This window comes from Triticum urartu, chromosome 4 (assembly GCF_003073215.2).
Source record: "Triticum urartu cultivar G1812 chromosome 4, Tu2.1, whole genome shotgun sequence".
Taxonomy (NCBI): domain Eukaryota; kingdom Viridiplantae; phylum Streptophyta; class Magnoliopsida; order Poales; family Poaceae; genus Triticum; species Triticum urartu.
The window spans coordinates 53,061,714-53,074,104 of NC_053025.1; the positions used below are offsets into that span (position 1 = coordinate 53,061,714).

Below are 12,391 nucleotides of genomic sequence, written 5' to 3' on the forward strand. Positions count from 1 at the left end.
ATCTCTCACATCCTAACCACCTAAGTGCTCTGTCAAATCGTAACCTACGTAAAGCTTTTGGAAGTATGCTAGTGTGTTTCTAAGAGTGGGGGAACTTGCAAGAATATTTTCATGTACATGAACCAAATTAATCTTGTCCCTAATTATATTACCTTTTTAAACACTTTGACTTCTTTTTATAGTAACCAAACAAAACGATCTGGCAACGTCAAAGGTAGAAGCAAAATATCTCCCTCATACGTCTGGGCATGTACGAGTACCTAGCGGGCTCCCCAAAATCTAGCCATTTGGACAGTCCGAACTCCCCAAATCAAGACCATATGTGGGGGAGAAATGTAGTTATTCGGACTATCCTCCATGTTCTCTCCAACATGCAGGCCGAACACAAAACCCCCACCCCACACTGCACCCTTCCCTTTTCCTGTTGCCTCATCCCCTTCCCGTGGCTTCCTGTCGTAGCAGGGCATTTCTTATTGGAGCTCTCTCCTTTAAAATCAGATGATTCACACCTCAAATTCACCATGGCGCCCTCTCTCTCCTTCACACCGTACTTCCCCACGGACCGCCAAGGACAAGTCCCCTGCCAACCGCCCCTCTCTGATCCCCTCCCCCCGTGTTCGTGCAGATCCACCACCGCCATAAGGGGCAGGAGGCATGCGCCGGTTCTATCTCCACAACTACAAAGGGTCATGCAATTTAAGACTCCATCCCAAAGCCCTAAACAAGGTTGACACCTTCTCACTTCACTCTTACAACCACCACATCTCCTTCAATTGTTTTCTCCATTCCAAGTGCCTCCTTCTCAAATGCACAAGCATGAACACGATAAGACATTGTATTTGTCCTCCCAAGTTGCCAAATTATCTCGGGCTCCAAGTCCAAATGCATCCTCGAATGCACAACCTTAAACAATACAAGACATTGTACTTGTCCTTGCATGTTCTCGTTCTTCTTACCTCTCAAATTATCTCCACTACACATGTGTTGTCTCTTCTTAACGTCTGATAAATCATATTGTTGAGATAGTAAATGAAACAATAAGAACAAATGATATTGGTAACAAAGTGTGTCCACAAGTGCAATCGGTTTCACAGGTCGGCGGAGGAGCAAGATGTTGGGCGGTTGAGACTTCCGTGATGGAGGCAGTGGCGGCCTGCTTCAGGATTACGACCTAGGAATTAGGTCAAGTTGTAAGTTTTTTTCGCTATGTGGGAGGTGAGGTGAAAAAAACCAGCGGTAGATGTGATTTGATAAGATAAGGAAAAAGATTTTTTTTGTATTTGGAAAGTTTTGATTGTCAATTAATAGTTGAGATTAGTGTGTGGGATTAGCGATTTGTTATCGAGGAATATCTGATTTTATTTTGGAAGGTTATCGAGAAAAATCTTGTCTTTTTAGGAAGATGATCTCACATATATGATGCGATTTCTGAATTCTGAATGACCTATTATTTACGTGGTTGAATTGAATCACCACCTGCCAAAGCAAGTACGAAACAAAATATCCCCTTTAATAGGATTTAGTTTTCAATGGCAGGAAGAAAAATCTAGTGGAAGGAGGTGATAAGGTGAGACGAAAATAAACCAGATAAAATAAATGATGATGGAAAATGATGTGGAAAAAACCAAACAAAAATTAATCAGACAGAAATTAACCATGGAATAGAATCTATCAAGTCCCCTTTAGGAGTAGAGATGAGACCATATCTCATTGTCACAGCGCTCCAAAATGGCATATAAAGTTTTTGGTGCCTGCTCCACCTCTCCAACCATTTCATCGAACAGAAAGTAGCGCCTCCATCATCATCATCATCATCATCATCATCTCTCTCTCTCTCTCTCTCTCTCTCTAGGGGTACACTCGTGGGGTCTGTCGCCTTCTCACTATCCACCAACCTCACTATTGCTAGCCCCCATCCCTAATCCCTATGCGTCTACCACACCTTCTATCCCACCCACACGAACACAGAGACCCCTATACAAGAATCATGTACCACTCATGACCTAATCACACACAGATCCTTCTCACTCCATTTCCATAGCTTCGAAGAAGAAGCTTTCTTCCCGGACAAAAGTGCGCACACATCGCTCTTCTCGATCGTAGCAGCATCCTTGTTGTTACGGCCAGGGTGTTGAAATGGCAACTGCCGCTGATGCCCCGGATCTATCGCTCCACATCAGCCCGCCGTCACCAACCGGCAAGGCCGGGAGCGGCCGCGGGGACGAAATGGCCATCTCTGCGGAGTCCACAGAGCTCTGTCTAGGGTTTGACATGGCGACTGCGCGACAGCCAGGCGAGGTCCGCAATGGCCACTCCGATCTTGAGCAGCGGCTGCACCAACCTAGCCAGATTCCGAGATTCAAGAAGAGCTCCGCTGACAGCCAGGCGGGCTCCTCCGGCGGTGCAGCAAGATCTGGGAATGGTGGCAAGAAGAGCTCAAGGGCTCCAAGGATGCGGTGGACGACGGCGCTCCATGCACACTTTGTACAGGCGGTCCAGCTCCTTGGCGGCCATGAGAGTACGTTCATGAAACTGGATTCAATTTTTGTTCGTTTTGTTGTTTAGATTAACTAGCCGTGCTCGTTGTTCGAAACGGTGCCTCTTGACAATCACACGGCCCAATTTGTCTGAATTTTGAAGATGGTGCCGTCTTATTGTGGCCTCGTTATCTGAATGTTAGCATAAGTGCATGTGCTATAGGGTTTGCAATATCATTTGGATTTCGGGTCTGTCTGTGTTCCAGCATTAATTAAGCTTTATATATTTTCCATCTTCAAGGAGCAACACCGAAATCAGTCTTGGAGTTGATGAACGTGAAGGATCTCACACTGGCTCATGTCAAGAGCCATCTTCAGGCAAGTCATCTCTCTCTCTCTCTCTCTCTCTCTCTCTCTCTCTCTTAGTTTTCTTGTTAGTTTACCAGCATTCGAAAACGGAACAAGAAGACAGTTTTTCTTGTACGTTTCCTTGATCAGCTCATCCCTCTCCCTTTTTCTTCGTACTGCTGGTTGTTAGCTTTTGCCAAGTACTTCCTGTCCTTTTCACCAGCTGCTAATCACTTTCGTCTTGTTTACATCATTATAAACTTTTTTAATTAGCATCTCACATGAGTAAACCAAATGGCAACACGAGCTCTAATCTAATGCAGATGCACTTATTTCTTGTCGCTTCACTTGATGCAGATGTACAGAACAGTCAAGGGCACTGCTTCGGACAGATCATGTGCGGCAGGTAAAATTCTGCCTAGCTGTTTGTTTCTTCTTTTCAGAGACAAATTTTCTTGTCTGAGTCGATCGCTCAGTAAGGTCAAATCACATAATGACATCTGAATTATTGGCATGGGTTATATATGTGATGTGTTTTGCCGACGCGTACATGAGTCCCTTATACAAAACTAGCAGTGAAATTCAAGAGATAAAAGATATATAGTTGTGTTTGTGGAAAAACATACTGACTTGTCCATGCCTCTACGGACAAACACATATTCCAACGTTCTTTGTTTATTTATTTTGATAGATTAACTGATCTGTCATGCATACATGGTGTGGTGTTCTGCAGGCCATGGCCAGATAAGGGACATGAGCTTTCTGAGGAGAGGTGGTGAAGTGCATGGCTTTGACATGTTTAGCAACATCATTTCTAATACAAGGTTTGCAAATATTATACATTTCATTAATCCCAGTAATAATGGTGCATAGTCATGTTGAATGATATGCATAATTTGCATTACTCTGAAAAGTCTGCAGGTTCCATATTTGTTCCATTTGACTTTTTTAAAGACGATCTTATTTGAAAAATTATATTATGTGTATTCATGCATTTAAACAGAGCACTTGTTTATGCTAAAATATATGCATGGGGCGGAGTTGAGTTGCATGACGGAAATTTGGACGCATCTGAGATATTTTGAATTCTATGGAAATATTACATCTAAATTAATTAGGATCCCCATCCCATATAACGCCTTTTTAGAAAAGGGCTTTCTCTCTATGTATTAATTATTACACTACATTGTAATTTTACAATGTGCTCGGTATCTTGAAGCTTGACATATCCGAGGGTCTAGTGGCCGCAAAACTCGCCATCCATTTTTGAGACTGAATGCATAAAATTGGCGTCATAGACACATTATCTATCCCATATATTATTGCTCATGGAATAAATCATACTATATATATAGCGTCTTTTGTTTTATACAAGATGTGTTAATTAAATAGTTTAAAATTGCACGCTGCAATAATATGTATCTCTAGATATACATGCATGCCCTCCTATTTAAGCTTGGTGTTGAAAGCATGGAATCATGCGATCAAATCTTAGATATGCTGATATATAAGCCACACATAACTTGTATTTGAGTATTATGTTGTCATATATAGACTAAGAGAGTGAGGAGAAGTAGTCATGTTAGCTAGGGAGCTTTTAAGAAAGAAAATGGGAGTACATCTAGAAGGACACCAAGATTAAATCTGTCATGTAACTTCTTTAGATTGTTCCACAAAGTATTATGAATAATTACAAATGTTTTGTCTAACATTTATGTGAGTATATCTTAATAAATTTTATGCCAAATTAGATAATGCATACAATCCTCTCTTAATTTCCGTGGAGCTGTGCAAAGAAGTAGTTTTGAGTAACTAATATTCGCATAATAGTTATTTTGGCATAGAAATGACATCAGATCCTCTCTTGTATTCACATAATAGTTTAGATGTGAATACAATTACATATTAGTTACCGGATTTTGAACGATATGTCATAATTTCTATTTGTGGAGCCTAACTAAGGCTGGTTTCAAACATCCACCTTATACTTCAGTTGACCTAGAATTTAATTTAAATTTCTGTGAAATGCTTTGTCACAAAAAATGATTTTATAACAAGCCATATGAAGCTTTGAGTTGGCGCAGAAACTAGATATCTACCTATAAAGGATATATGTGAAATTGAAGGTACACTTCCGCTCTAGAAGATGAGAAAATTACTAAAAATGTAATAACCACGCTGCTGTTTTTTAAGAAACACAATACAAATGCAAAATGTCACATACATTGATGCCTATTTTAGTTTGGGGGCAGATTATAACACTTGATTAGATACAGATAAACTGTAAGGCCTACACCGATTCCTTCATGAGGCCTGGTTATAGAGATGTAGACAATTAGCTCTAAACCAACAAACAAATGCCCTGCTTATTTTTTTTTGTGGATCTAATTCTAATAGTGTAGGCTAGTAAAAAAGGCCGTAAGAATAGTAGAGGACAAGAAAAATCTAGCGGCACAAACTGTGTGGCGTACTCAGTTAGTTCTGTAACAAAACAAGTAGTCTTGCTTACACATCACTGTTTTATGTATTGGAAATCTACTTGAAATTTTGCCTGACGATTTATTTTCATACAATAATATATACTACTATATGACAATGGCTTGAAGGTACATTAATTGAGTGCAAACTAACAAAGTACCTTTTTATCATTTTACAACATATATGTGTTCTTTCTTAAATTCCATTTTCGCTTAACATATATAGAAGGAAGCAGTTATATTTCAGCACAACATATACTTCTTTCTCATGGAGCTAAATACACCTCTCACACGTATAAAGAACAACAACCGTGGGTTGTTCGCTAGCTAGTTCTCTGCGCGTCTCGTGTGCAGACATATTGTCCTTGGATGTTGATTCCAAACTTCCATGCATGCGAAGCAACCATGGCTCCACGCTCCAGTTAACCACGCAGCAACATGGAGCCATGCATGTGTTAGCTCCAGCGTGACCATGGCCCTGGGCCATGGGGGACAGGTCTTTAAAGGGAAAGTAACTTCTAGTCCAGCTATCAATCTTGCAAAACATTGTACCTCGATCAGTGCTGCCACCTGTTGGGGAAGATGGATCATGATGCATGGCAAGACTTTCTTTCCCCTCCTGTCCTAACTTGCAGTACTATCGCATGCAGCTGTGTGTGGGTGAGAGAGAGCGTGAGAGAGAGAGAGGCTCATGCAGGAGTATTACTACTCCTACGCAGGAAGTAGCAGCGTGCATGCAGCTCGCTAGCAGCCTAAGACTCGCTGCATTTGTGATGATCATGGTTCAGATCCATATAAATTGTCCCCCTGCGTCCATCAGGAGCTGGCCATGGCGCCGGGTGGTGGTGGCCGGAATCTTGGCGTGAGACAAGTACAACAAGACAAGGGCGCACGCAGCGTGCCTCTGCCTAGATCCACACCCGGCCATCCATCCATCCATTCATCCATTGTCCTTAGCTTGACCGGCTGAGAAAGCCTGCGCACCCACCCTAGCCTAGCCCAGCCCAGCCTCAGGCAGCTTAAATACGCAGTGCGAGTGAGCTAGTGGCGAGCACGGACAAGCCAACTTGCCAGCGGCGCGTCGCGCCTTGCATTAACGCTCACTCAGTCGCGGAGACAGCAACGCTAGCACTACGCCGGCCGCACTGCGCCGCATGCAACAACAGCTTACATACAGTAGGTCTCTTCTGCTCGTCGTGTCTGCTGCCATGCCATGCCACGCTCCTCTCGTTCGCTCCGGGCCTTGCATGCGCAGTGCAGTGCAGGAGTTAATTCCTGCTGCTGGACGCCAGTTGCTCGCTCCCTCGTGTAACGATCTGATGGTTTTAACAATTTCGCTGCCTCTTGTACTCATTGTGTCGATCTGCCTGCTGCCTGTGTCTGTCACGAGACTCCTTCCGATTTCCCCTTTAATTACCATAGGCTAGCTAAGCTCATCGTAATATCTTCGTTGTGTTAATAGATTAGTAATCTGATGGAAACATTGTTCGTTACGAGTTGCAGAAGGCCGCCATGGGCGTCGCCGGCGGGGCAGCTGCAGCCGCCGTTCGCGCAGGAGCAAGGCGGAGGCGGCCCGCCGCTACCGAGCGCCTACCTCATGTCCATTCAGCAATACTTGATGAAGCAAAACCAGGTGATCTTTCGTTAGCTCGTGAGCCTCTCCACAGTATCCATCATTTCTTTCTTACCTGTGGATCCTATCCTGAACACTGAACATACAATGATGCTCTGTAGTCATCTGTAGAGGCTCTGAGAGGCGGCTTAATTAGGGCAGTGATATTTGCAGTGTTGGGGACAAACGGCATATTATCAATGTGTCCCTGGCAGCCCCTCTTAATTGCCAGTAGTCCTAAATCCTAATGCATGCCACGTTGTTGGTTGCGTTCCCTCGAGGCTCAGTCTAATAGTGGACACACTAGCTAGTTAATGTAGATTTCACATATAGATATTGCATGATTTCCATATGCATATATAGTACTATAATCTTTCATCTAGGGGTTGAGCTGCATTGCAACTCCTAGTAAATCATAGCAAACGCACTGCCGAATAACCACTGTTGAGCGTGCATGTTTGTACAGGGATGGAGAGGTGCACAGCAGCAAGATGCTTCACTCAATTGCCCAGGACAGGACAGAGGACAACGTCTGCATGTAGGCGCACGCCATGATGAGACGCCCAGGATTGGATCGTCGACAGCAGGTTTTGCTCGGGGATGGTCGTCGTCGTCGTCACTATCGCTGTCGCCGTCGCCGTCGACCCCACTACAAATGAACGGCAGGAACGCCGGCAGCGCCGCAGAGCAAGCATGCATGAAGCAGCCGCAGGCGCCATCAAGAGTACCCAGCCTGGAGATGAGCTTAGGGAGGCAGGGGTGGCAAAATGCCATTGAGCAACAGCAGCGGCAAGGACAGCCCAGCGTGGAGTCCTCGGCGTCCAAAGAGCTAACCCTACTAAAGTGCTTGTGAAATTATCTAGTAAGAAAATTAATAACTATTTTAGGTAGTTCAAAGTGGAACTCAATGGTCGTCTGATCGACTACACTGATTTTAGTTCCGCGAGGCGAGAGAGCAAAATTAGAATAAGAAAAGCTAGCTAGTCAATTTGCTAGCTTGGATTCGCAACAAAAATAATAAGAAATGATATTCCCTCCGTCTCATACTATAAGATCGTTTTGCAAGCTGCTAGCTTGGTCTTGTCCTGGATTTACTTCCATGCATGGTTTTGAGCTGATGGTGGAAGGGCCAATGACGACGGTAGCAGATTACTTGTCCATCCTGACTCCAATGACGACGGTAGCAGATTACTTGTCCATCCTGACTCTTGGCAAGGCTAGAAACATTGTGTAGACATAGGCACGTATCTCTACTCCTAATAAAATAGTTGGTAGCCTCGTACGGTTTATTTTCGTCCCACCTATCATGGTTTTATTTGGTACCTACTCCCACCTCCCAATTTTGTCGGGTTTTTTTCGTCGGTTTTTTATTCGACCCCTCCCACTGGCCGGACAAACCCAACGTTTATTTGGTAACACAATGAATTTACATATGGTGATTGATTTCTTCTTTGGTAACCCAACTAACGGATGGTAATCAATCTTCAAATATCAAAACCAAACATACAAGGCAACAATTAATTTATTTTTTTCTGACCGGTTATTTTTCGTCTCCCCTCCCACATACCTTTTCGCTTCAGCACCCACATAAACCCATCGGATTAGTTACCATATAAAAGAATTAATCACAATCAATCAAGCATTGGTGGGATATTTCCTTACATTGATGTGATTTTCATTTCTTATCATGAATCATACACGTCAAAAAAAGGTACAGCGTGCGAGTATCGTGGGCACATGCCCTACAAATCCGAAAATGCCTATAAAAATTAAATCAGAATCAATCAAGCATTGCTGGTATATTTTACTTGTTTTGATGGGATTTTTGTACACGGTACCATTAACTCGATCCTCCCACCGCTGCCCTCCTCACGAGCCTGGACAGCCGATCCTCTCGACGTCTACCCTCATGTGTCCTCGCGCCGCCATCATCTTCTTCTCTCCGATCTCCTTGACTAGGAGGACTCCTTTGTGCCCCAGGCCCTGGTCGACGCCGGCAACTCCTCGGTACTCCACCCGCGCCATCACATCCAACGCAGGCGAAACTCCAGCTGATGCCACGGGATCCACATCCTACGCTCGTCGGCCATCTTCCACTCTGGCTGCTGCGTGGTGCCGCCGCTGCGGGAGGCAACCTGGCAGGGGCAGACGTAGCCGTCCTCGTGCAGCCCGACCCATGCGTCTAGCTCGGCGGCGAAGTAGCCTCGGCCTCTGAAAGGCAGCATCCACTCCCCATGGCGCCTCCACTTGTAGCTCCTGGTGTCGACGGAGTACGTGCCGCAGACCGCCCTGCTCCACGAGGACACGAATATGGTGCGCCCGTCCGGGTGCAGCGCGTAGGAGAAGATCATCTCGTCCTTGGTGAAGGGCGTCGGCATGCTTTTCCAGGACCAGTAGGTGGGCAGCAGGTCGTCGTCTTCCGTCGTCGGTGGCTTCGCCATCGCCTCAAAGGACACATGCCGCTCCATGAAGTGGAAGGCGAACGCGTACAGCGCGTCGCCGGCGCCGGAGGTCAGGAAGGTGTTGGAGCCACAAAGCAGTGCGTCTCGAACGGGAGGGCCGACGGGCAGTCCGGCGGTGTCAGTGTCGTAGAAGAGGGTTCCGGCGTGTATGTTGCTCGTGGCGATGATGTTGCTGCCCAGGCTGCGAACTACATGGCACGGCCATGCTCAGGTGACACTAGCCGGAGGACAGGGGGGGCGCTGAGGTTGGGACTGTCGGCATCGATCTTGCGGATGGTGAAGCCCTTGTGCCAGTCGTCTAGAACCAGATAGAGGCTCTTCTCCTTGTTGCCGTTGCGGTCGTGGTAGTAGTTGGGCTCATCCTCCTCGCCCTGCCTTCTTTGCTTAGACATCCCGCCCCCGAATGACTGAATTCTGAAGTATATACCAGAAAAACACGTACGCAGATGAAAACACTCGAATAGATTGGACGTAGCTGGCTAACCACGGTTGATGTATTATCGATCTACTAGAAGCAACACGGATACGCGCAAGCAATTGATACACACGGGCATGCCTCGTGCCCGCTGATCTTTCTATTGGTCTCTGGGTGTACTGTTTATAGGGGTGCAGGGTAATACGTATATATAGCTATAGCTAGGACTTGCAATATAACCGATTCGGGACGGAACTACTGATCCTACTTGGTGATGGATTCCTGCACAAGCCGGACATGAGGCGTGCGAGTATCGTGGGCACATGCCCTACAAATCCAAAAATGCCTATAAAAATTAAATCAGAATCAATCAAGCATTGCTGGTATATTTTACTTGTTTTGATGGGATTTTTGTACACGGTACCATTAACTCGATCCTCCCACCGCTGCCCTCCTCACGAGCCTGGACGGCCGATCCTCTCGACGTCTACCCTCATGTGTCCTCGCGCCGCCATCATCTTCTTCTCTCCGATCTCCTTGACTAGGAGGACTCCTTTGTGCCCCAGGCCCTGGTCGACACCGGCAACTCCTGGGTACTCCACCCGCACCATCACATCCAACGCAGGCGAAACTCCAGCTGATGCCACGGGATCCACATCCTACGCTCGTCGGCCATCTTCCACTCTGGCTGCTGCGTGGTGCCGCCGCACTGCGGGAGGCAACCTGGCAGGGGCAGATGTAGCCGTCCTCGTGCAGCCCGACCCATGCGTCTAGCTCGGCGGCGAAGTAGCCTCGGCCTCTGAAAGGCAGCATCCACTCCCCATGGCGCCTCCACTTGTAGCTCCTGGTGTCGACGGAGTACGTGCCGCAGACCGCCCTGCTCCACGAGGACACGGATATGGTGCGCCCGTCCGGGGGCAGCGCGTAGGAGAAGATCATCTCGTCCTTGGTGAAGGGCGTCGGCATGCTTTTCCAGGACCAGTAGGTGGGCAGCAGGTCATCGTCTTCCGTCATCGGTGGCTTCGCCATCGCCTCAAAGGACACAGACCGCTCCATGAAGTGGAAGGCAAACACGTACATCGCGTCGCCGGTGCCGGAGGTCAGGAAGGTGTTGGAGCCACAAAGCAGTGCGTCTCGAACGGGAGGGCCGACGGGCAGTCCGGCGGTGTCAGTGTCGTAGAAGAGGGTTCCGGCGTTTATGTTGCTCGTGGCGATGATGTTGCTGCCCAGGGCTGCGAACTACATGGCATGGCCATGCTCAGGTGACACTAGCCGGAGGACAGGGGGCGCTGAGGTTGGGACTGTCGGCATCGATCTTGCGGATGGTGAAGCCCTTGTGCCAGTCGTCTAGAACCAGATAGAGGCTCTTCTCCTTGTTGCCGTTGCGGTCGTGGTAGTAGTTGGGCTCATCCTCCTCGCCCTGCCTTCTTTGCTTAGACATCCCGCCCCCGACTGACTGAATTCTGAAGTATATACCAGAAAAACACGTACGCAGATGAAAACACTCGAATAGATTGGACGTAGCTGGCTAACCACGGTTGATGTATTATCGATCTACTAGAAGCAACACGGATACGCGCAAGCAATTGATACACACGGGCATGCCTCGTGCCCGCTGATCTTTCTATTGGTCTCTGGGTGTACTGTTTATAGGGGTGCAGGGTAATACGTATATATAGCTATAGCTAGGACTTGCAATATAACCGATTCGGGACGGAACTACTGATCCTACTTGGTGGTGGATTCCTGCACAAGCCGGACATGAGGCGTGCTTTTTTTCTTGAGGGAAACGCCGCCACCGCCGCCGCCAGCGCGGAACCCTAGGGCAGGGCGCTAGGATCCCCAAAGCAGGGCGGGCAGCGAGTAGCAGCGCAAGGAGGCCGTGTCGGTCGTTCCCGCCACCAGCGCTAAACCCCAGGTATTTACGTTCCGTGTCCTCCCCGCACTCTACGCTGATACATCAGCGAGGAGCTGACGGTGAAAATGCTACTCCTCCCCGAACTCTATGATGCTTGATTCGATCTCGTGGAATGGAGCCATGACGGTGGGCAAGGCTATTGAGTTTGCTCCTAACGCCGGCTTGGGCGATGGGTGGGACGAATGCGAGCAGCGGCCAACGGCGGACATGGACTGAAGCCAGCACAGGTCCACGGCGATAGAGGAGAGACACCACCCACCACCCATCGATGCAGTGAGGAGTGTGGTGTTCTACAGTATGGTAATTGGTAAAAAAAATTTGGTCCTATAATATCAGAGAGAGAGAGAGAGCATATTACATAAAAATAACGCTGAGAATTTAGATGCATTGTTTGTCACGGAGCTGTGACTGGCCAATTTACATGAAATTAATTCCCTTAATTGTGGTGGCAAATATAATACACCTAATCCATATTGTTATGCACTAGCATGTGTGTGTGAGATAGATGGATTATAGTCTCATACCCAATAAGATGGATATGTGCGTGTGTTAGAGAAAGAGGGGGAGAGGGGGAGAGACAGTGAAGAAGAGGGACGGAAAGAGTGTGTGTGAGGATTTGATGGTAAAAAAGGTCGCCAATGTCACTTGATATGTATGAGAATATTAAATGTAATATTAACAT

The 12,391-nt window shown here is 47.0% G+C and overlaps 1 protein-coding gene and 2 pseudogenes across 1 annotated transcript; 1 reads left to right on the top strand and 2 right to left on the bottom strand.

The window, feature by feature from the left end:
* Positions 1-1,832: 1,832 nt before the first annotated feature.
* LOC125550604 (probable transcription factor RL9) lies at positions 1,833-7,958 on the top strand. Its single transcript, XM_048713627.1, has 6 exons — positions 1,833-2,518; positions 2,779-2,855; positions 3,183-3,231; positions 3,559-3,649; positions 6,806-6,935; positions 7,381-7,958. Exons 1-6 carry the CDS (start codon positions 2,137-2,139, stop codon positions 7,765-7,767), a joined length of 1,116 nt encoding a protein of 371 aa, XP_048569584.1. The 5' UTR covers positions 1,833-2,136; the 3' UTR covers positions 7,768-7,958.
* A 952-nt stretch (positions 7,959-8,910) lies between these two features.
* On the bottom strand, positions 8,911-9,783 carry LOC125553514 (annotated as a pseudogene).
* A 336-nt stretch (positions 9,784-10,119) lies between these two features.
* On the bottom strand, positions 10,120-11,642 carry LOC125554590 (annotated as a pseudogene).
* Positions 11,643-12,391: the final 749 nt, after the last annotated feature.

Bases quoted from the DNA above. Each gene is read 5' to 3' on its own strand.
- LOC125550604 (XM_048713627.1), top strand. From the start codon at position 2,137: ATGGCAACTGCCGCTGATGCCCCGGATCTATCGCTCCACATCAGCCCG. The intron at 2,856-3,182 runs GCAAGTCATCTC...CACTTGATGCAG, and splicing joins ATGTCAAGAGCCATCTTCAG to ATGTACAGAACAGTCAAGGG. The intron at 3,650-6,805 runs GTTTGCAAATAT...TACGAGTTGCAG, and splicing joins AACATCATTTCTAATACAAG to AAGGCCGCCATGGGCGTCGC.